The 26,147-nt window shown below is 34.3% G+C and overlaps 1 protein-coding gene and 1 pseudogene across 7 annotated transcripts in view; one reads left to right on the top strand and one right to left on the bottom strand.

Annotated features, from left to right (window-relative positions):
• Positions 1 to 26,147, bottom strand: part of NBEA (neurobeachin) — a 683,633-nt gene that overhangs the window by 338,265 nt on the left and 319,221 nt on the right. For all 7 annotated transcript variants that reach the window (XM_035003560.1, XM_035003559.1, XM_035003554.1 and 4 more), the window contains one exon: positions 8,284 to 8,345. In XM_035003560.1, the coding sequence (XP_034859451.1) occupies positions 8,284 to 8,345 (62 nt within the window). The remainder of the gene's footprint in view (positions 1 to 8,283; positions 8,346 to 26,147) is intronic.
• LOC118009619 lies at positions 19,045 to 20,000 on the top strand (annotated as a pseudogene).

A 26,147-nucleotide genomic window follows, 5' to 3' on the forward strand; every position in this document is an offset into this window, starting at 1 on the left:
GTATAAGCAACAATAACAACAAAAATAAACAAAGTGGACATCACTGAAATATAAAATTTTGTGATTAACATGATAAAAAAATAAAAAACCCCAGAAGTATAACAATAACAACAAAAATAAACAAACTGGACATCACTGAAATATAAAATTTTGTGTGTCAGAAATCACTATCAAGAGAATGAAAATAACCTACAGAATAGGAGAAAATATTTGCAAATCATATACTTGATAAGGATTTTATATCCAGAATAAAAAACACATAAAACTCAACAATAAAAAACTCAATTAGAAAATGGAAAAGGATGTGAATAGACATTTCTCCAAAGAGGATACACAATTCACCAATAGATGCATGCAAAGATGCTCAACATCATTAGTCACTAGGGAAATGAAAATCAAAACCACAATGAAATACCACTTCCCACTCACTAGGATGACCATAATTAAAACAAGAATAACATATTAAAACAACAACAACAAAAAAGAGACAATAACAAGGGTTGGAGTGGATATGGAGATATTGGAGCCCTTGTACATTCCAATGTAAAATATGCAGCCATCATGGAAAACTGGAAGTTTCTCAAAATGCTAAACAGAATTATCACATACCTCAGCAATTCTACTCCTAGGTATATGCTTAAAAGAACTGAAAATAGGAACTCAAATAGATACTTGTAGACCAATGCTAATATAGCAGCATTATTCACAACAGTAAGAAGGGGTAAACAACCCATGTGTGCATCAAAAGTTTAAACAAAATGTGGGTACTGTACATAGAACGGAACATCATTCAACCATCAAAAAATGAAGTTCTGATACATGTTATAATATGGATGAACCCCGAAAACATTACGCTGAGTGAAATAAACTGGACACAAAAGACAAATATAATTCCACTACAAAATATTGAGAATAGGCAAATCAATGAGATAAAAAGCAGATTAGAGGTACCAGAGTCTGAGGGAAAGAGATACGGGGGAATTACTGCATAGTGGGTACAGAGTTTTTGTTTGGGGTGTTGAAGACTCTTGGAAATAAATAATGGTAATGGCTATACAGCACTGTGAATATAGTTAATGCCACTGAAATGCACACTTAAAAATGGTTGAAAAGCACACTTTATGTTATATATGTTTTACCACAATATAAGTATGTAAAGCAAATCATCCTGGGGACTGTGTTTTCTCTTTAGTCACGTATTAGCTTAATAAGTAATAATAAATATATATACTACGTGTTGGACAGTTCGCTAGGTGTGGATGGCATAATGGTGAATGGAAAAATCAAATGAACTTTGTTATGGTTTAAATTTGTAGTGTAACTGAAATGGATAACATCCATAAAGCAACCTTGGAAGACTTGAAGGCTCTGCATCATCCTTAGGAAGTTTTTCCTTTTTTTTTTTTTTAAAGATTTTATTTATTTATTTGACAGAGAGAGACACAGCGAGAGAGGGAACACAAGCAAAGGGAGTGGGGGAGGGAGAAGCAGGCTTCCCGCTGAGCAGGGAGCCCGATGCGGGGCTAGATCCCAGGACCCTGAGATCATGACCTGAGCCCAAGGCAGACGCTTAACGACTGAGCCACCCAGGCGCCCAGGAAGTCTTTCCTTTTGAATAGTTTGAAACAGATATTCTGTAATTTAAAATACTCTCCACAAATATTAAATAAATTTACTGATGACACTATAAGTAACTAATTTTCTCCACTGGCTGAATGGAATGCTTCCAAAAGAGAGGAAATACTGGACATGATGCTTATCCTAAAGGGAATTCCAATTAAATGGATAAAGACAATCATGCCTGTGTCACATGTAAGAGCATCCCATTAAAACATGTAAACAGGTACCTATATTTACTATATAAATATATGTACTTCAAGTGCTAAGGGGAATGATGGAGTGATTAGAACCACATAATCATAAATGAGAAAAGCTTTATGAAAGAAAAGAGTTTGGAAATAATTGAGAAGATATGAGGTAATAATAAAAATTCTGTATTTTGATAATGGTAGTGGTTACATCAATATAAGGAATGAAGTTGCTTTGCTCTATATACTCACACAAAAGAATGCATGTAAGAGTGAAATAGTAAAATAATGCTGTGACACATGGAATTCTATGTACTATTTTTTCAACTTACTGTGAGTCTACACTTATTTAAACAATGGAAGAAAAAGAGGACACCAAAAATTACTAATCACATAATAGCTTTAAAAATAAAGTATGTTGAAATATACACAGGATGAAAGTAAAAAAACAGAACAAAACAAAAACAACACCAAAAAGCAAGAGAATGTATAATAGTGGTAGGGCTGTGAAATGCATACACATTGTTTTTGTTATTTTTCAAAGCTGTGGTAATATGCCTGAAGAATTTATATAATGTAAACATAGAAAAATAGACATGGTGGAAAACAAACATGCCAAAATAGAAAGAAAGCAAAGGGGTGGATATTGTGGCAAAATATGGTAAGGGGTTTTGGGCCAGGGAGGTGGTCTCCCAGTGACCCAGGGAAATGGGTTTACCTCAGAATATGCTACATTCTTTCTCCTCTCCTATGGAAATTATAGCTCTTAAGGATTATTCTACAGGTGGCCAAGGCTTACTGATTTCTTTTTGTCTTGATTTTAGTAAAATTATAAGAATTCAGACATGAGAAAAGGACTATTGTTTCTCATATTTTACCATTTACATACAGATAAGCTCAGTACTTCCTGTTCATCATCATTTTTCTTCTGTTTACAATTTGGGTTGGATATGAATTAATTAATATACAAGGATGAAAGTGTTATATCATGTTTGAGTATCACATACAGTATAGGTAGCTTAGAAAATAAATATTCTGTAATATAAAAGTGATTGACTCAAAATTTATTATACTTCCTAACTTCTCTAGGAGTTGAAATAAAAGAAATCAATAATGAAAGACCACATGGAAATAATCAAAAGTAATTTGAATTGTATGTTCTTAAAATCTTTGATTAAATTTTCACTGAGGGATGCCATAAATAGTTGGGTAAACAACAGATAGTTGAGTCTGCCCTGCTGTTGCAATTGTGCGTAGGCACTCTCCCCAAGATATATACAATGGAAATTGTCTGATTATTTCATACTTATATGGTCTTTCTTTTTCCTTCAAAATGTCTATATTTTTACTATATATTTTCTCCATATTTTCTAATAATTTTATTATAACCCAAGTTGACAGTAATCTTTATGCATCACTATATTTTCAATTTCCTACTAAACTTCTATTTATATTTAAAACATATTACAACCTTTATGGTAAGAAAGATGATATATTCATAACAATTCCAAAAAACTTTAAATGCCTAATGTGCCCCTTTAACATTGAGATGACATTATACCAGAGATAGAAGTTGGGGTCAGGCATTGTCCAGAGAAAAAGGCAGGGATTTATTAGATATTTAGGAATGAAACAGTGCCTTTATTCCTTCTAAAAACAGAGGCAGAACTTGTGAAAGCAAACACCAGGAACTAACCAATGCTAATCACAAGTTAGAAATTTCTTATCGACCTGAATTCTATGCTATTAACATACTACAATATTTTACATTAAAAAATACCCCTAAGGAAATATTGTTTCATATACTGCCTGGAAATGAGTTAATTTCCCACATCACAAATTAAACTCAAATAAATATATTGCATGGTTACTTAACTTCTGGTGTGCTTTAAATGAGTCTAGACACTACTCTTCCTATGTCACAGGTTTGTTTCTCGCCAGACCTTTGCTCAGTTTCCCCAGCCTGAATCTTCTTCCTTGCTGACGCTGTGTAGAAAGTCCATTAACTTGCAATGGGTCCATCTTTCGTCTATCTCAATAAAGCTTCCCACAAAAGTCTTATTGTTGCTTCACAGGACCAATTTTTTGATATATATGTAGTATTTGATTATATTTAACTTAAAATATCATGTCACAATCTTTTTTTTTGTCATTGATTTCAAATTCAGCTACGTAACAGGAAAGTTTCACAGATAACACCAGACTCCTTTTAGAAATGGAAGAACGTTATCAATAAATCTTCAGTAACCATCGCAATGCTAATATAAAAGAGCAGTCACTAAATAAATGTGACATAATTTCATCAGATAACTAGGATTTCATATTTCCAAAGATGCTTTTAAAAAATCTAGTCCATCTCTAGTTGTCTTACACTTATAATCTCACTATACACATCCAAATTTTTTTCAATACTGGGTACTCATGAATGAGTATGCTTTACTAGGTCTCCATATTCATCTCAGCTATGCTTTTTTTTTTTTTTTTTTACCTTCCTCTTTGGTTTATTACAGTTAGAAGAAAAATATGTCTTTTTCCTTTGTACCATCTGAATAAACTGTATCAAATTGGAGAAAAAATGAAAAACTTAAAAGTTCAAAGGCCAAATCATTTGAAAAAGGAAGACTGTTCTTCAGTTGTGGTTCTTTTCTAAGTGCTGTGTTTAGAAGTCCTGGGTCAGAGCCCTGATTACATCAGTGAAGTCAATAAAGTCCTTTTTACTTAAGTATATGAAGTATTTAGAAAAAAAAATAAAGGGAAACAACCACAAAATAATTCATGTTAGTAACTTCATACACAAATCCTAAAGACACTTGGAAGGCTGACTTCTATTTTATGTTACTTATACATTTTGGGGTTTCCAATGAGAATAAAAATGATTTATTAAGCATACATTTTGCTTAATCAGTACTTCAATTCAGAAAGTACTTGAATATTGAGAGACATTACTTTTTACATAAAGTTTCTCAATTTATAAAACATTTTCTATTGACAGATAAGGCACAGAAAAATCCAAGTGACATCTGCTAAGCTTTACTTAGGAAAACTTAAAGAAATCCTACGGGATAACATCACTCAATTTTTCCTGGAGTACCTCTGATGGAGATTTCCTAAAAAAAAAAATCTGGAAATAATTAGAAACTATTATAGTACCTAAAAAAGTTTACTTGAAAACTAAATCTGCTATTCATCAAAGAACATAATACACTCAGAATAATGTAATGGAAAAATAAGGTACACATATAGAATAACAAAGCACCTCAACCAAATCTGATTGCAAAACATAAAAAAAGAAAAAAAAGGTTGACAGAAGAAAGTATCAGACCTGTGATACTCTGAAGAACTCTGTAGGAGACACTGCACTTAACTGATTAAGCAATTATTTTGTTAAAACAGTATATATTAATTATTTTACTAATTTTAATTTATTTCTGTTCATTTTACTTCCAAATGATAAGAAACCATTTTTTTAAAAGAGATACTAAGTACAAGTTTAATACAAATTTAAAGGGAAGAAGAATTAATAGTTAATTCTTAAAATTTACTCTTGTGTCATAAGATCTGCATGGAGAAGAAAAGTATCCAAAATACAGTAAAAAATATTTTGGGTATTTCTGGAGCAATAAATGCGATATAATGATAACGCTAATAGCTTCTTAAAACTTAAAATATGTTCTCTACAGAGACCTGAAATTCCACTGGGGGGTAGACTGGATGGCACGTCCCTTGGAGTTTAAAAGACTGTCCATATGAACTGAATTATCCTTGACAAGTACCTTCAGACACTTGTAATATGATCTCATGTAAATTTAGACCATATTTTGCACACAAACCAGTGGCAATAGTAAGTTTATTCAGGAGCTCAGATAAGAAGGAAAGAAAAACTGATATCCTTAATAATAGTCATTAACATGAAATTTCCGAAATGAAAAGCATAAAAATAAAAGCATCTAATGTATTGTAGCAAATGAAAGAAAAACAAATATTAAGAGAAATGTTGCATTTTTTTTCCTCTTTCAACCCCTAGCTACCTAGTCTCCCCAAACAAAATTTCATCCTTCAATAGTTTATTTAAATTTGGAAAAAGAAAAACACATTTTAAGCAAATAAATAAACTGGAAAATTCCATTTACATTGGAATTCTAATAACATAATATAATCAAAATATTATAATAAATCATAACAACATAGAGCTATAAATATTTACAAAAAGCTGACTGTACGATAAAACAAAAGGACAACTCAGAACTCTGTAGCTTTAAGGATTCCTCAGGATTGCCTTGTGCCTTGGCACAGACAGCCCTACAAACTTTGCTAATTCTCCCGGGATCAGCTCCATTGTCCAAGAGATGCATTAAGGCCTGTATAAGAGAACCCAGCTTTGGAGAGTGCTAGGCCAAGCAAGCTCCATAGCATCATTAACTGTATTTATTTTTCTTTATCAGAAGTCTGCTACTGCTACAGTTGTCCTGCTAATGGATGAAAATAGGATATAGATCATCATGAATTTGAGTGGTAGAGAAAAATGACAGATTATTTTAAGAAATTTTAAAGGCGTGTGTATTTTTTTTGTGGGTCCTTAAAACCAAGATTTTATACATCCATGGAATAATTAATGATTGTCAAAGATGGTTTTATAAGCTAATTTCACAGTAGAATAATAAATTCCTCCCACTTGAACTGTATTAAAGAAAGATTATTACTCAGTTATTTCTTTAAAAATATTTTGTGGAAAGCAACACTTCAGTTTAACAAAATAGCAAAACAACTGGAACTATTTTTTACAAACGTACATTTTGTAGTCACTTAAATGAGGTATATTTAATCAATTAACCACTATATAACCACTGTATATTTAAATACACTCTGAATTATTTAAAAAATTCAACTTAAAAATCAAACCGAGAGACATGTTTATAATATTGCTTTGCCGAAACACTGAAAGAAAGTGCACTGCATAGAGTGCTGAAATTTCTCACTCTTCCTTTCAATCAATATCTGAGGCAAAGTTTCATCTCTAGGGCCCTTAATGGCAGGAATTCCTGGAGCCAGCAAATGAGTAATGTTAAACCTATGATTAGATGATGAGGCCATCAAAGACACTAGACCCTAATGCTACATTCTTCTTTATTTCTCAGAACTGCAGTAAAACCCTGAGCTAAAGAAGGAATTTTAAGCTACTTTTTTCTCCACAAAAGCACTTTTTTTTTTTTTTTTAAATAAATGTGCATCATCAAGAACCTAAAAGGCCTGAACAGATCTCTCAGAATGTCTCTTGAACTCAGGACTCTGGCATTAGGTAACAATTCTCAAACGCCCTGCAGATGAACTCCTGCCAGGGATGCTGTTTTCTTTAACTTCTTTCTTATTAATATTCTTCATATTCTTCCTGGCTGAAAAGGAGGGAATGGACCTAATGGTTTCCCTATGAATATATTCTTGAAGAAAGTAAGCCTGAAGACTGGAAATCAATAGGTAAGTTTTGGTTGTTTTGTGTTTACTAATGTTTTTAAGGATCAATTGAAGCCATATTGTTTATTTGGGAGTTGGCTGCGGCTTTGGGCAGACCTCAAGGTCAGTAACTAGAAACAGTTTAGATGTATTTTTCTATTGAGGAAACTAGGAATAAATGTAATAACTACTTATTGTAAACATATATAACCTGTCTTTCTTGTTCTCACAGTGTAAAATATTTAGTACTTATATGAAAATCAGGATCATTAGAGGACTTGACAGAGCTGGCAAGAAGAAAGACCACTGGGTCCCTAATTTCAGTTATCAGCAAAATGTTATATATATATTTTTAGTTTCTCGTAACTGCTAAGAAGAAAGAATACCCAACAACTACAAATTCTATTTAAATAATCTGATTATTAAAGATAAATAGCATAAGTAGATTTTTAAAATTTACACAAAAATATACAAATTACATTAAAAAAAGAAAGCAACAAGGTATTGTATCAAAGACCACTCACTAATGAGCTATATTTTATACTACGGCTATTGCATGAAAAAGACTTTGTTTTCATTATCTGTAATCTAAAGAAGAAAACATGTAATAATAAATGTCAGAAGTATAAATTCTACTGCACCATTTTTAAAAGGTGGAATGTAAAGAAGGGTATCAAAAGATCTTTAACAGATTTTATATATATATATATATATACACACCTACACATCTATATATATATGTTTTTTGCAAATAGGGGACAATAGAAGGATAGGAAGGTGGGCAAGAATAAGACAGCTAAAGAGAGCGGAAGAAGGGAGAGGGAGACTGAATCAATATTTACATGGTATGATCATCTACATAAAAATATATCTTAAATTATTTTCTTCATCGATGGGATAAGAAATGGAAGTTTTAAAAATATATAAACATATACATATATATGCATCCTACTGCTAATGACATTAAAAAAAAAAAAAAAAAACACCTCATGTAGTTTAATGTAATCCAGTGGGAGAGATTTCCTACCTGAGAACAAAGCAGCATAACAAGCTCAACCACAGATGTGCTAGACTTCATACAAACGAGGCCTGCAACAAAGAAAGGTTGAACAAAATGAAATTACCATGGTAGAAATCATCATTCCAAGTTAATTCATTATGTAATTTTAATTTACAAAAACTTTCTTTAAAATAGAACTCCTAAAATAAAACAAATGGAAACATTCACTAACACATATTTTTTATGGCATTAATTTCAAAATACTCAGATATTCAAGAAGATGTAGAAAACATACTAAAAACTGACTTTATGCTGAGTTATTTATTTGGTCAAGGCATTTCTTATATTTAAATAGGTGGAAGGTAGTTATCGGAATTGGTGAGCTTGTTAGAGCTACTTTTAATCCAATGACATTTCCTATGTGATTGTCTCCTGGAGTAAGGAGCAATAAAAGGTGAAGATTTTCCTAAATTTTCTTCTAAAAGACAAAATTAAAATAATTTACAAATAAATAACTCCCCATAGGTTGTCAGTTGTTAAATGTTTTTAAAATATTAAAAAATGAATTTCACACACAATTAATATATTAAGCACTGTTCTGTTTCCAAAGTCTCTGAACAGCCATCAGAAGAGGAAAGAATGAAATGTTATAATTTGTACATAATAATGGCTACTACTCATTGATCACTTACTGTGTGCTAGGCACTGTGTTGAGTGCCTTATATTCATAGTGTCATTTAATTCTTATTTCTACTCCATCACATACTATTATTATACCCATACTACAGATAAGAAAATATTCTTCCTATAAACAGTTTAAACCTTAATTATTCATCAAGACATTTCCCAATTGAAAGGATGACTGCTGAATAACATGTAATAAGAAAGCAAGAAAGCAGATCATGATTGGTAGTTTTTCTTAAAGTGCCAACAATGGAGGAAGATGTGACTAAGGATTAAGAACAATCTCGGGGTTAGAGTATATAATCATGATGCTTACTAATGTAAAAAAGAGTTTTAAATTTTTTCACTTTTTAAAAAAATTAATGTTTGCTTTTTCTTTTCAATGAGGACAAAAGTAATCAGTAAAAGCACTGGATAGCAAGAAATGCCATGGTCTTACATTAGTTGTTGCTAAACGGAAAGGTGAGGTGAAACCAGTTTTTTTCTTCTTAAGGTGATTTCAATAAATAGTCTCAAATGCCTTCTAGGCTCTAGCATGTATATTTATTGTAGGTAGTGGATAAATACCCTTTTGTGCCCACCCTGCTAACGACCCTATCCTTATTGTACACATGACAGAAAAAAAGCTGTAAAAAGGCACTAGTATTCCATCTTATCAGATCTTTGGGCAGACAGTTAACTAATGAAATAAGAGGCAGATGTGAAAAGCTCATTTAAGAGACAATTGCTGTAATTGATCAGCAATTCTCATGCTCAGGAGCTAGAGAGTCAAAAAGATTAATGGGACATTTATCACCTGTTGGCTACTCAACTATTTGAAATTCTGACAAAGAAAAACTAAGGAAAAGGCCAAAGGATTATGCATAGCAAAAGAATCATAATTATGATTTGTACTCTATATCAATTTAGATTTTAGACTGCAAGCTGAATAAAGGATGACTATATAAAGAATTACTCACCATATATTTATTCTGTGTATTAGAATTTTTTAAATATATAACAACTTAAAGTAAAAATTAGGAAAAACATGCAATTGCATTAATTTCTCACAGACTGATATTTTAAATGAACTTCTAAAAAACTCCTATCTCCTATGTAACAAGAATGTTCATAATTTTTACAAATTGTACCACACAGAAAATATAAATAAATGTTCCATCAATGTTTTGTTCAAAGGACATGACAACAATTAACAAGGAGAGCAAAATTGCAATTTGCAAACAGTATGGCCATTGTGATTTCAACTTCATAGATCCACACACTATATTAGTATGTTTTGCCTAATTAGCTTTAAACAGAATGAACTAATGGATTCTCCTTAAAAAGAAAAAAAAATCTAACCTTGACAATGAGAACACAAGCAGGGGCAATTCTGGAAGCCTTATCAACTTCCAAATATTACACAATCACTTTGGTTGGAAGTGTTTCTAGGTGTTAACAAAAGTATTATTAAAACAAGTATGCCAACTCCAATGCTTTTTATTAGAGATACTAAAAATACAAGCAATGTCTGATGATATTCTATTCTTGCACACTTTCTAAATAAAGAAGTCTCCATATCTGAAGGTTTAAGATGTAGGAATAAACATGGTTTTGTATTAACTTTAATCATTAGCTCAAGAAAGCCACATTTATCTAGTGATGTTATAAATACTCAAGCTATATAAGCATAAGGCAAATATTTTGTAAGTGTGTATTTCAAACAGGTTGATTTTATCCTTTTTGTATCTGGCAAGAAATTCATAATCAAATCAACTCATTTGGCATCTACTCATATGAGCAAAGTATAGTGTTAGCACTGAGGAATTTATAGTAATGGATAAGACATTATCTACACCTTCCTATGTGCTCCATGTTTTAATTCAAATCTAAGATTATCTAACATTTACCTGGGGCTTTATCATTTACAAATCATTTTTATGTATGCTATCTCATTTGATTTTCTTAATAACTCTTTGAGTTAGTTATTATTACCTCATATGATAGAAAAAATTAAGATTCAGTGACTAGCCCAAGAGGTATCATTCAGTAAGTGGGAGAACTGGAACCCAAATTCAAGTCACCTAACTTGAAAGTTCATTTGATGTTTGCTGCAGAGCTATAAAAATAATTAAATATGAATAGGATGGCAATATGTCTCTATGAGATAAGTCATAATGGTTAATTGCAACTGGGATGATTTTGAGTTTTCTTGGAGAAGGTAGCATGTGTTGGTCAGACATGGGGAAAAAAAGCACTATCTTTAGCAAAAGCACAGAGGGAGAAGGGAACAAAGGAAAAATCTGAAAGACCTTAATTGGGAGATGGATGAGTAGAATATAGGCGGTATGTGAAAGCGGGATTGAGGGCTATCAAAATTCAAAGATAAATAAAGATCGAGAGCAGTAAAATTATAAATGTTTTTGAAAGAGGAAGAATTTAGTGCAAGTTATAAAATGGGGGAAATGATGCTAAGCCTTAGTATTCTTATTCCATCATCACTTATCCCACCCTGTCAACTGAGAAGTATCCCCCAAAGGAGCTGTACACATTTGCCTCGCTATCAAAAATCTAGTTAGAAGCATCGGTCAGTTAATAGAATATTTTCATCAGCATATATACATTCACCAAAATAAATATTCTGACTAGGAATACTAATCCAATACTTTATACCATACAAGCTACCAGTATAAACTTAACACCTGCAGCGAAGACAATAAATATGTGAGCAAAAGGGGGCTTGTATGTAAAGGAGGTATTCAACAGTGAAGAAAACTTTCTAGGAAGAGTTTTTGAATATATTATGAACTGCACTGTTGAAAGATAAGGTCAGCTAACTGAGTGGTTAACATACAAGCACTTGAGAAGATTAATTAGATGGACAAATTTGAGGTGGTCCAGAAGCAAAAAGCAAAGAATGAATAGAACCAAGTAAACTATCATCCCAAACACTGGCAGTTCTTTTAGGTTCCCCCCCTACTAGGGGTAAGAAGTCAGTTTTATTTTCACAACGACACTTCCTCACCATAAACAACAAAATAAACCAAACCCCACCAAAACCCACTAAAACGTAAGATGAATATGAAGTTAGAAGTTTGACCTTTGGGACAAAGCTATCCTTCTTAATACAAGGAATACTGCAAGGTACAGTAATGCTGTTTTACTACAGAGCTGTCAGACTCTTCTGAGTCTATCTGTGCATCTGACTTTATGTATCTGTAGAATTCAATCAAGTTAAAAGCCTTTCACAGCTTTAAAATAGTGTAGGGAAAGTCCATCTCTAGCAGGATGTTCCTCACAGTAGGCGGTAAAGGGTGTGAAGCCTTACAGTGATAAGCAAGGAATAATAGTCCAACCAAGAAATCATACTCCAAGCAAGATATCACATGCATAGGGGTGCCAGAGTGGCTCAGTTGGTTAAGTGGCCACCTCTTGGTTTTGGTCAGGTCATGATCCCAGGGTCCTTGGATCTAGCCCAGTTTCCAGCCCCACGCTCAGCAGAGAGTCTGCTTGAGTATTCTCTCTTTCCCTCTGCCCGTCCCCCTGCTCACACACACTCTCTCTCTCTCAAATAAATAATAAATAAATCTTAAAAAGAAAGTAAACACACCCATAAGCAGGACTCATCTTCTAAGCAGTGTCAGAATTTTCTTTCAGCAAGGGCCCTCTTCCAAGAGAGGAGACTCACAGACATCTATGACTAGCGCAGGGCTCTGAGTACACTCTCATTAAATGCCAATTAAATGAATAAATCTAGAGACCATCATTCACTGAGTAACTTCTGTAGGTGATAGAGGAAAAAAAATAAGATTTTGAGAAAAAAATAAGAGTAATTTTTGGAGAATAAGCCCCCAATTCATTCAAAAAGCATTTATTGAGTGTAATGTCTAATGTGCTAAATACCATGTCAGGTACTAAGTATAAAAAGAAGTGAGGAAAGTGGCACAGCTTTTGTAAACAAATAGCCATGATATAGAATCCTAGGAGATACACAGAGCATAAAGTGTTAGAATCGCAGAAAGGTAGTGAGCAACTCTGCTGAGGAGAATTTATAGGGTATGTGATATATCAGTTGGATGCTGTTGAGCTTATCTGGGCAAAAAAAGAAAGAAGGGAAAGTCATCCAAGGCAACAGAAATATGAGAGGTATAAAGAAACATGAAATAGCTAGTAAAACAGGGTTGGAATATTATGTTGGGTTGTTCAGAGGTTGGAAGGCAAGGGGTGGAAATGAAGACAGAGAGGGAGACAGGAAGCAGGGCCATATATGGCATGGATTCCTAGCGGCAAACAGGGAGCCACTGAAGGACTCTAACCAGGGGGCAGACATAATCCCATCTATTTGGAAAGATCCCTTTCTGTCAGTATATAGCATGAAATCCGTAACTGCAAAGTCTAGCCAAAATAATGACAGCCTGAGCTGAAGGCAGTGGCAATGCAAATAGAGGAAGATTTGAAAGCCATTTTGGAATGAAACAATACAATATTTTTAGACAATGGAATATGAGCTTAAAGGATAGGGTAAAGGAGCAACACTGAATGATGACACTTTTTACCTGAGCTGGAGAAAACAAATGAAGAAGGTATGTGGAAAGAGAGTGCTGGCTTTCATTCTGGATGAAATTAAGAATATAGGCAAAAAAATTAATGTTGAGCTTTAGGAGTGTTTTTTTTTTAAGTATAGATGCTGTAACTCTTACAAACCAGATTATAAACAAATCAGGCAGATAGCATAGCATAGTTGAGGAAAATATAATTGTGTAATTTTTTTAAGAGTCCCATTAGTAGACTACCAGTAATAATCCTACAAATAGTTTTAAGATCTAGATTTTTCCATTTCTCCTCACAATAAAATATACAAGTTAGTTTTCCATCAAACAGACATGACTATTCTGGTAATTTGAATTTTAAAAATCAAGTCTTCCCGGGACTACTTACTTTTTAAATAACTTTCTAAGGATTTTAACTTCCTTAAATCCCCAAATTAGTAGAGATTAAGTGGCACTGAAATAGTTTCATCTTAGTAACAAATGTTGAATTAGCCTTGAAAGGAATTGCACAGGCTCACTATGCTTCATTTGCTTGAGTATCAGCGGTGTACAGCTGGGGATTTCTTTGAAATTCTCTGTTCTATGTAGTTTTATAAAGCATTATGAAGCATTCTAAAATACAGTGTATAACCACAAAGTGTCTATCTTTTATGACCTCTGCACTACTTACACATCTCTATCAGCATAATAGCAATTTCCTTTGTTTGTTTTTTACCAGACTTTTACTTTTTTATCGGCAATATGCAATTTGTTTCCTTGTGTCTCACTCTGTGTGATCCTGTATGTAAATAACTACTTTCAGTTCTACCGTTTAAGTCATCTGAACTTCTTAAGGTCAAAACAAGAATTAGCAAACCAAGTAATTTGTGTGGCTTTCTAATTTAAAATAAAAAAAACCGAAACCAAACAAAAAATCACTATTAAACATCCTTTGAAATAATAATAATGGCCTGAATATTAATTATTATTGCTACAACTAATATTAATATGTGCATAGGTAATAGTACTACTTGAAATTTCATGTTTGTCCAGAGATTTTAATTTAAAACTGCACTACCAATGGAAACAATTAGAATATTACCTTACAGAAACTAAAGTAACATTAAGTTCATTTTCTAAGAAAAGCTTAAGTGCAATTAAACCATTATAGCTTATTTTTATATTTAGATTATAAATTTTAAGTGAAAAAACCCCCCAAATACTGTAAAGACAGTGAGAGTTCATTCATTCATCAATTTACTCTAGTTCGTTAAAAACTCAGTTACCACCAACTTATCGAAGTCTTTTTTTTTAATCTGTGTATTCCAATATTCTATAGCTTTTTTTTTTATTATGTTATGTTAATTTATGGCAGTCTTAATGTCTTTAGAATAGGAACAAGACTGAAGTCTCTGGACATATCACATATGTCAGGGGTCAGCAAACTTTTTCTGTAAAGGCACAGACACAGTATTTTGGCTTTGGTGGCTGCCATAAATTTCTGTCACAACTACTCAACTCTGCCATTGTAGGTTCAAAAGCAGCCACACAACACATAAAACCAATGAGCTTGGCTGTCTTCCACAAAAACTACTTATCGCAAGGTGTGTGGGTACATGTGCATGTGTGTATGTGTGTGAGGAAGAGAGAGAACACATACATAGGCACACATACTCACATATGCATCTACAGATTCTTAAAACTGCAGGGGAAATTATTTTAAATATGTATCTATGATGCTTTATAATTTCAAATCCAAAAAGCTCTGAAAAAGAAAAGCTTTCTCGTAAGATTGTCACAAACTCAATTAGCAGCAACATTTCACCTAGTAGGAAGCTCTTTATAATCTTTATTCCACTTAGTGTGAATGTCTCTATGTATTACTGAAGACATATTGAGGTGTTTGATTAACAAGCTACCTCATACTCCTGTGAAGATTCTATGAAATAACACATATAGGTACCTATTACCTTTCTTGAGTCCCAAAGTATCTACATTACAAGACACATTTGGCTCTAAGGTTTTGAATAAGGCACTGCAGGCATTTATTAAAATTTTAAAAATGTGACAGCTTTTTAAAAGTGAGAAATCAGTGGTATTCTCACATGAAATATTTTTTTATTACTATTTTATGTTAATCACCATACTAGTTAGTTTTTGATGTAGTGTTCCATGATTCACTGTTTGCGTATAACACCCAGTGCTCCATGCAGAACGTGCCCTCTTTAATACCCATCACCAGGCTAACCCATCCCCCACCCCCCTCCCCTCTAGAACCCTCAGTTTGTTTCTCAGAGTCCATCGTCTCTCATGGTTCGTCTCCCCCTCTGATTTCCCCCCCTTCATTTCTCCCTTCCTACTATCTTCTTTCTTTTTTTTTCACATATAATGTATTATTTGTTTCAGAGGTACAGGTCTGTGATTCAACAGTCTTACACAATTCACAGCGCTCATCATAGCACATACCCTCCCCAGTGTCTATCACCCAGCCACCCCATCCCTCACATGAAGTATTTTGAAAGATGCATAAATTAATATTAATTATAATTTCAAAGTAATTTGATATTGTACCTTTCCCCATGTAAATTCCATATATTCAGAACTAAAAATCTATTTCTATATGGGAATGGATGGCTAAGTGCTTTTAAGCTGTAAATCTAAAGTATGTAGCTTGATCAGATATAAAATTAATTGTAACTGTAGTTACACAATATCCAAATAATCATTTTGACTGATTTATTTAAATTAATTCTATTTTTTGTTGTTATTATGTTGATATAGCCTAGGAATCTTATAGACTGAGGATATATTTTCTTTTTTTACAGTTTTGCTCCTGCTAAGAATGTTTGCATAGTGATAGGGCTGAAGTTCCTAAAACTCATAGATATTTCTTCCACACAATGATAGATTATAATTAAAAAATGAAGATATAGTAATGGTTAACACATAGATATTTATTAGTGATCTGATTATAATATGAGCTGAGCTGAAGAGAATATTCTAATAGCACTGTTAACAGCTATTAAATATAAAACACTGCCACAAATTTACTCTTTTGTTACTTATGCCTTAGAAATGATCATTTTCTGCTAGCCCATCAAAAATGTCATATCAGGGGAAATGTTCTGGCAAATTCCTAATGTCCAATGTCATTCTTTTCTTATTTCCATATGACTTTAAACTTCTGTTTGCATGTTCCATTTTAGTATCATTTTTCATTTACACATACTAAAAAACAGATTACAACTTCTAAATCATTTGGGATTAATTAAGTTTTGAGTTGGTTATCTCTTGAGACATTTTCATTTAAATAATTTATTTATGGAACTGTAAGTAAGCCACTGCTGTATGCACAGAGATGATACAGTCTTTGACCACAAGGAGCTAAAGCCCAGTTACAAAGATAATATATTTATGAAGGGTTCTAGAGAGCATTATACTGAAAAAATTACAACAAAGCACTATGCCTCAAAATAACTTAATTATTTTTGAAGTTTTCATTAAGCACTTTGATTCATAGTATTAGACTCAGGTTTCCACTACAAAAGTGATTGACCTGAGTGTCTTGCCCTTTTCTTGACTTCCTGACTTAATCACAACAGCAATGAAAAAGGATGAAATAAGGGAAATAAGAGACATTTTCACTATCATAAATCATCTGGATCCCTCAATTCTCTTTGGGTTAAATTTAATTATAGAACCAATTGTTATTCCTATCTCACTTCCCTACACCAATTTTCTTCTCCCTTCCCTGTGCTCCTTCAAATTCCAAAAAGCCTCAGTTAAATTCTAAAACTACTAAACTATGTCTTGTCCAAATTTTGACATTACCCAAGAAAAGACTTTAGTCCAAAATAATCATTAAGAATGATACATGTGTTTTAGCCCTGTATTTCATTTCAAGAAATATTAATAATCAAAAGAGTAGAAAGTATTTCAAGTTAGTCATATAATTAAATCACATGAATGATTACAGTTGAATAAAAATGGCTAAACTGATGCCTTCATATTAAAAATAAAACTTACATTCTATAAAATATGGGATTCTCCTTTTAAACATAGTGTATATAAATGTATAATTTATATAGTTATAGTTCCAAACTACCCAAATTTTGACTTTCATTGATTTACATCCTCAAATAAATACATTCAATAATTTTAAGTTTGCAAATTTAAAGTTGTTTTGTGGGAACATACACCTTTAGGTTCTTTATTTTGGAGTTCAGATAAACACTGGCTCTTTCTCTTTCAAATACTTAAATATAATGCAAAATGGGAATAACTATGCATTTCTTTTAATAATGCATTCATAAGTCTAAAATTAAAAAAACTAAGGAACATAATTGGTAAAAGGATATCATTTAATAATTATTGTGATTATGGCATACAGCAGAAAAAAAAGGTTAAGATAGACTCAAGTAGAAATCAGTCAGATGAACCTCACTTATTTTCAAAAGTGCATAAACTTTATCCAATAATTATAGGCTTAAATTGTTGAAGTACTCTGAGAAAATAAAGTTCACAAAGTTCCTTATCTGTGCTCAAAGCAATAAATTCTCCAATGTGACCAAAGCTGATTTTCTTTACTAAACTCTGCAGTTAGGGCAAAATATTAAATAGACATGAGTAACCAGTCCAGTTTTATTCATTTTTAGTAAAAAAAAATAGGAAGTTCTTGGAACTTGGAAGATCCTTAAATTTTATAACATTGAAGCTATTCTCAAAAGTTACAGAAATTATTTATAAGCATATGATCCCATCTAAGCAATAATTTATTGGGAATATATGCCATGGGTTATACAAACAAAAAGTACAGATCACTGAATTAACAAAATAATTTTGTCTATAACAGAAAATCCTACATCAGGGCAACCGTGTCGGGACCCCTCTCACTTTGGAGAGCTTTTTCTTTATCTTCACTTAATAAACTTCTATGGCTTTACTCACACACACACACAAAAAAAACCCCCCAAAACAAACTCCTACATCAAACTCACACCTATCCACAATTCAGAATGATATCTTGGAGTCAAATTATATAGTCACATACTAGAATACAATCAATAATGATGCAGTAAGGAAATCAGCATGGGCATTGCTTTGTAATTAAAAAATAACACTTGTAAATAAATAAACAAACAAACAAATAAATAAATAAAAACAAAAAAATTTTAAAAATAATACTTGAAGTATAAAATATTAGACCTACTCATAATTTAAAAGTGAATGGTGCTGTTATTTCTTCTAAACCTTCCTGCAATAATAGATCTATTATAAATAGCAATTATCTTTTGAAACAGTATAGACGGGGAAATCAACAAAATGGAAACAAATAAATAATCACAAAAAAAAGTCTGTCAAAAAGTGAAGAGCTAGGCCACCCGACTCCAGAGTCCAGGCCTGGGGCTGGCCGCGCTGTCCGGGAGCCCCGCACCCCACGCCCGGCCCGTGGGGTTCCCCAGGCCAAGCCCCGCCCCCTGCCCCGCCAGCCCCAAGGGACAAGTTCCTGCCACGGGGTCTACGGGAGCAGAGCCAGCCGCACCGGGGCGGGCGCGTCCAGGCCACCAAATGTTCGCCAGCGAGGGGTGGCTGAGGGGGGCCTGTTCCTGTATGTCAGCCGGAGCTCCAACCAGACAGCAACTCTAACTTCATGGCGAGTGCCAAAGATGCCAATGAGAATTGGCATGGAATGCCAGGCCACGTGGAGCCCATCCTGATGAGGAGCTCCTCTGAGTTGCCCTCTGACAACCAGGTCTTCCAGGCCCCTGGACTCCCCGAGGGGGAGGTGCGCAGCCCACCAGAAGGGGCAGAAATCCCTGGAACTGAGCTTGAGAAGTTGAGTGGTGTCAGCACAGTCTGCTCCCCCCTGGAGGACAACGGCTACACCAGCAGCTCCCTAAGGACCGACAGCCCCAGCGGCAGTCCTGAGCCTGCCTGTGGGACCCCTCGAGGCTGGGGCCCTCCAGATGCCCTTCTGCCCTCGGTGGCCCAGGCTGTGCAGCAGCTGAAGGCTCAGGAGCGCTACAAAGAGCAGGAAAGGAGAAGCACCACGTGTACTTGGTGATGTACCACCGCCTGGTCCTGCTGCAGTGGAGCCGGGGCCTGCCCCACCAGCTGGTAGACCAGCAGACCCATCTGCAGGAGCGCTTCAACACCATCCTGGACAACCAAAAGGAGCTTATCCACTGTTTCCAACAGAGGGCAGCCTCATGTGGGCTCCAGGAGCAGGGCTAAGGGGTCCCATTGCTCTGGAGAGAGGGCTAGCCTGCAGTATTTATCTGAGGATTGTGGCTAATCCATTCCCCTGAGATTTTCCAGGCCACCTCTCCACCCTCTCCCCATCACTCCTCTCAGACTTTGCTCTGCTAAGGCTGTTGTCCCTAATGGTGGATTTGCTGTGGACGAAGTGTGGTGGCTGCTCTGGACTGCCATGGCTTTTTGCCCACAATTTTGCCAGGGCAACTGGTAGAGAATTAGTATGAGGGAGGGGAGCTGGGGTTGGTGATCCACACTGTGGCAGGGATGGAGCGGGGGTGGGATCAGAGAAGAAGATAAAGAAGATAAAACCCCACTTGAACTCTGCCTTGGGGCACATGGGAGATGGGGATGGGGGAGATGACAGTGGCAGAACCCTGTGAAGAATAGGAGAAAGTGAATTCTAAAACATCACTTGGAAACAAACCACGCTTCTCCACGGCAAAGGAGCGGTTGCAGACCATATTGATTTAAGCTTCTGATGAAAGCGGATGTGTGCTTATACACTTGCAAGGAATGGATGAGGTGCTCCAAGACTGCTGGGAAAAAAAAAAAAAATCTCACTTTCTTCTCTGTGCCTTTACTTGCTGTGCTTCTCTGGCTTTAGCAACACTGGATGTTAAATTAGGTTGGTCTGTTTTCCTGAAATCAGGCTGTCTAGGCCCAGAGGAGCCATAGTTGGCTTTCCAGGGTGGGCAGGGGGTAATGTCAGCCCAGCCTCTGGAAGGTCTTAGGATGCTGGGTCATAACCCCTTCTGTCACTGCATGGTCTTTTCGGTGGGGGTTGACCGGCTCCAGCAGAGGCTCCGTGAAATGGAGAGTGGGTGAATTCTGGGGAGAACTAAGGACTAAGGTAGCCAAGCTCTCTGCTTTGCTTTTGGGAGCCATGAGGATGCAAGATCCTGTTGGGTGAGCAGTGGCATGATGCTGAGTCTCCCTATCTGCAAAATGGGGGTGCTCTTCCTCTCTCTAAAGAGTTCTATCCCTGATGGTGGGTGAAGGGCATATTAGTGAGGTTGAAGCAATGGTCCTGGGGACTTTTGTGTCTAGCCCTTGCATATTGAGTATGAACCTGGCCTCTGGGCCAAGTCAGGGTGAATAAACTGGGGCAGAGAAATGCAAAAAAAAAAAAAAAAAAAAAAAAGTGAAGAGTGAGTAATTTCCAAGAATTAATGACATTCATTGATTCAATACTGTATGCTTACTATATGCCAAACACAAATATGAAACAGCCATGTATTAGAGAAGCCTATGTTCCAAGCAGATAAACAAATCAATTTAATGTGAAGAGACCAAGAGTTATCTCAGAATCATTATAGGATGTTGACATGGAAAGCAAGATAAATAATGTCATTAAAGTAATTCCTATTGTAATTATAAAAAAATAGTGGAATTGAGAAATAACAGGAAATATTTAACTTGAAGTAATGTGCAGTTACTAATTTCTTAGAAAAATGACTTAGAGATCATTCCAAGATCAGCAATCACAAACAGTATTATTCAATTTGTAAAATGGAATCTGTTTGACATGGACAACTTCCTCCAGTCTTGTCAGTGTATCTAGACCTAAGATGTCTTTTTATATCAAAACAAATATGTAAATAGAAAACATGTTTAATGCAAGAATATTTTCTAGTTCAAAGGTTGCAAAGTACAGCTATTGAAATTACCTGTATAGACTTTTTAAGTAATTAGTTTCAAAGTTAAAGTAATATCCTTACAGAAAACTATCTTTGGTTGGATATAGTGTAATTAGAATAACCCTATTGAGTATGGGGAGAACCACATTTTGGGCATGGATAATAGCATATAAATTATGCATCTCCTTCCATATGAAGGAGAAAAAGGAGACAATCATCCTCTAGCTGTTAAAACTGGTCACAAGTCTAAATTGCAGCTTTCATGGATTCTATTACACACATTAGACTTTATTTTATATCCAATCTAGTAAATTCTGTTAGCTGGATACCAAGCAAAAATAGATGAAAAGCACTGATATTACATGGAAGGGCAGTGTATATACAAAGAAAGCAGTGAAAACAAAGAAGCTACATAGGAAAATAACTCTGAAGGAGACACAAGGAGAAAAGCTTAGTCTTCTAGGAAATATCCACAGAGGCCAACAGCTCTACATACTTACTGGCTTAAAAATAATTGAAACCAAAAAAATAACATCAAATTGATCAAAATCTAACCATGTATGGCAAAACTTACACAATCTTGGTTTGCATTACTGTATACTAGAAACATTAAAGATGAAATCATTATCTTACTGTCCTTTGCAGTAATGGAACTAGAAACAGTAAATTTATCAAGTTCTATAATTTATGAGAAACATAATGAAATGTAGTCCATTTAGTTAGAAGAATACTAGAATGATATGAGGTGAGGTCTAGGAAATAGTTACAGGAAACCAAAGATGCTCACTTGGTAAATCAGGAGGTTCCTGGGGAAAGAGTTACTGTAGAAAGCGCTTATTTTTCTTGGGATCCAGAGTCCACCTGAATTGCAGCAACTCCAGCTAATTAAGGGGCATCTGTAATGTGGAACACTGTGTTTTGATACCTGAGAAGGACAGACTGGAGACTGATGGTCAAGGGTGACATGCCCTGCGCCTGACCTCACTATCAGAAACTAGAGACAAGGAACAACAAATGTGGACAGCAGAGATCACAGACCAGGAAAAAGTGTGCCTGTATGTATTCTCTTTGATTGTACTGGTGTTTCAAACACAATGTAGGTGGACACTACTTATTATCTGAATGTTAGTAACAAACCAGTTAATTCTTACACTTCTTTCTAAATATTTTCATTTTTATGTTTACCCAATTTTATTAGTATTACAGAATCCTTTCATCTGAATCTAGTTTTTAATTAAGTCAAAGCAGCTCTTGGACTGAAAATCTGAAAATGTGGTTTTAGTGGACAGTCTAAATCACTGTAAACTTCAGGTAAGACACTTGCCTTCCCTGGCACGAAAACTTTTTGCTGGTAAACAGCAGATTATTTTGAAGCTTTAAAAAATTACAACCTAAGGCAATACATTTTACTTCTTGATTCAGTATGTATAACTGAAAGAAATGTTTCACGAATCAACACTTCCCCTCACTGTGTGCTATACTCTGATCTATGCTATGCTACGTCATTATATGCCATTAAAACATACCATCAGGAGGTCCTTTACTGATTACACCATACCACTAATAGGGTCTGAACGTCACTAGAGGTGAACTGCCTCCTGTTTTTATATGGGCCACAAGCTAAGAATGGTCTTTTACATTTTGAAATGTTTGGGGGAAAAAAAGAGAAATAAAAATATTTTGTGACACTTAAATTTATGTAATATTCACATTTCACTGTTCATAAATAAAATTTTAACTTATAGCCAAGTTCATTCCTTTACATATTATGTGTGGCAACTTCCTCACTACAATGGCAAAATTGAGAACTTATGACAGACTGTATGGCAGCAAATTAAAGTATTTATATTTGGCCCCTTAGTGAAAAAAGTCACTGACTCCTGTGATAAAGGATACTAACGGTTCTTTGAGGCTTGACTACTACCCATGGTTCTAAGTCCTTCATGTCTTACTGGGCTAACCTGGGAACAAGGGTAAGTAGGTGCACGGTAGTGGAAAGGAAATGATGCGGGAAAGTGTGGGTTTTTGGTTACTTAGGAATTAGATTTCTATTTCATTCCAGATTTGAAAACAAGAATGAAAAGTGGGAAAACTGACAGGCAATATTTGGTGGTAGCATAACGATTAAAATCATTTACAGAATCTGTTCCTGTGAGTTCATAGGGCTTTAGCTTTTAGCCCTTAAGTGCTTCAGGTTTATGATGGGCCCAGTAAAGGCTGGTAATTGTTTTAGCAAGGATTAGTTTTGGATCTGAAGTGGCCAATTATGTTGCATTGTATTCATAAGTACATTTCAAATTCACAATGATGAAATAGGCATTGGGTAGAGAAAGTGAAGCCCGTGGCTTCTCTTCACCTTAATATTCTTTATCTGAGTTGAAACTGTCTTTCAACGTGCTTTTTAAATATTTCCTTGTTCACATTAGACCTTTATTTAAGCAGATTTTTTCAATAAAATCTTTTCGTTCTTTTAGCCTTCAGAAATTTGATAGATTGTTTCTAGTCATATTTGATTTTGTCCCTCCCTGTTCAAAATTCTTCCAAGGATGACTAGGATCTTGTTGTTTGTTTGTTTCTGCAGAATAGGTGTATTTGGCAAAGTCAATGCCCCTGCCTTGCCGTAATTTTCATGAACAAATACGTGCTTTTCTGTCCCTGGTTTCTCCATCAGAGACCAACATGTCATCCATGATGTGTTTTTGTGCATGCTGTACCATTATTTTACTTTTGTTTTAGGAATATAGTTGGAAATAAAGCAATATCAAGATAAATATCAGTTTTTTAGAATACAAATAAAACTTCAAGCATTATATTGAAATATATTATTTCCTGTGCAATATTAAAAAATTGGCCACTATCACTCATAAAATCCTCCAGACAATGTTGCAATAAGGTAAACCAGGAATTTCTGCTTTTTGCTTGTTTTAAGTTAAATTATACCCTTCTCTCCGATAATATTAAGACCAATTACTGAAATCTACTTGAGTATAGAAAACAATCTCCTTTGTTCTACCATCCGCTATCCAACCGCAAGTGTTTTTGGGGGTACGCTGGCAGGTCCTGGAAATCTGGTGGAGTCTGGTCTGGTAAGTGATAGAGACATTACCAAGTAATTAAACACATATAGGTTACTTACTATAATTTTGATACATGCTCTAGAGAAAAAGCACACTGTGCTATTAAAGGTTATAACAAGGGAACCTAATTTAGCACAGAATATCAGGTAGTCTTCTTAGAGGAACAGCCAGGCAAGTACAGATAAATGGAAAGCATTTTATGGTCATTAAAAAAGAATTCAATTATATAAATACTTTTCTGAATCCCTCCTATTCTTCAATGACTAGAAATACATCAATTTCATTTGTTGATTCTATAATTAACTGAAATTAAAGGATTATATAAATAATCCATAAATTGGCTTCTATTCCACATCAATCACTCTACCAACTGGTACACAAGGATATTTATATGTGGCAAATAAATTGTCCCTGCCCTTCTACCACCATTGCCAGATGCTGCTGAACCATAATTTATAATAATAGTCAATTTTTCTTATGTAGGAATCTACTGGAATTTTACATATAGGTATATCTCATCATCTGCAACCATCTCTGCCACCTAGGGCCATAGATGGTTCTACTTTGTTGAGTGCATGCTTTCTACGAATCTAGTAAAACAAAAGAAAAAAGTATATAATATTCTCAAGTTGTTTCAAATATGTAACTTAATATTATAAAATTAAAGTCTATAACATTTTATACTCTAAAATCAGAATTCAATAAAAAATGTGGATATTTCTTACAGCAATGTGAAGGACACAGACAACCATCAGCTACTAAACAAACTCAGGATTAACACTATAAACTATTCATATTTTAGACTATAGTATGTCCCTAATAAAAATATAAAAGTGTTTGAAATACTGGAAAATATAACCACTATAAAATGATAGAACTGCTCAGCAATATATTTCCCCTTTTGAATTTTCCAATTTAGTTTTTCTTTCCCAATTATTTACATATTTATCTAATGTGCATAAATATCTCAAAAGGTAAAAAAAATAAAAGCCTATATTGACTTCAAGCTTAGTTTCTGGAAGATCTCATGTAGTTTATTACACATGTAAACATTATATCTAAATCAATATGAAGGCAAATTTTTCACAATGTAAAAATACTTCTCTGTCTCAATACAAACCACATGTGTACCCTCAAAAAAATGGACTTTTATTCAATGTCGTATGTTTCATGGAGTATATAGACCTTGTCTTCATATTATTAACTTTGTATCAAGCATCCATATATCCTGGTTTTCCAGCTCATACCAGTTTCCTGGGTGTAATTCCAAATATTGGCCCCCTCTCAATTGAAATTGTCCTAATTTGAATGAAAAATTATATGAATATTTTAACTTCATTAGAAAAGAGAAACTTGTCCCATTCTAAATTATGTTATCATGTAATATATGACACAGGTACTACACTTTATTATTTTGTGAAATAAAAATATTTTCCAATCATCATATCAAAGTAGATGATCCATTTCTTAATAAGGGATAAATCTATTTGCCACTGATGGCAAATTCTTTGCATTCAGTCATTCTTTTAACAGTTCAGCTATGCCATCTGTGACTTTTAGATCACCACTCGTGGTCTGCTCTCTATTTGTATGTTGTTATTCCTATTTTCTATTGCTGTGAAGAAGATGCATTCTTGTACACTTTACTTCGAATTTCTTTCCTGGGAGACTAGGGAGATGATGTGTTACCTCTGAGTATATCTCTTAAGTAAACTCTTTCGTAAATA

Source organism: Mirounga leonina, unplaced genomic scaffold, assembly GCF_011800145.1.
Source record: "Mirounga leonina isolate KUSES-001 unplaced genomic scaffold, KU_Mleo_1.0 Mir_127, whole genome shotgun sequence".
Taxonomy (NCBI): domain Eukaryota; kingdom Metazoa; phylum Chordata; class Mammalia; order Carnivora; family Phocidae; genus Mirounga; species Mirounga leonina.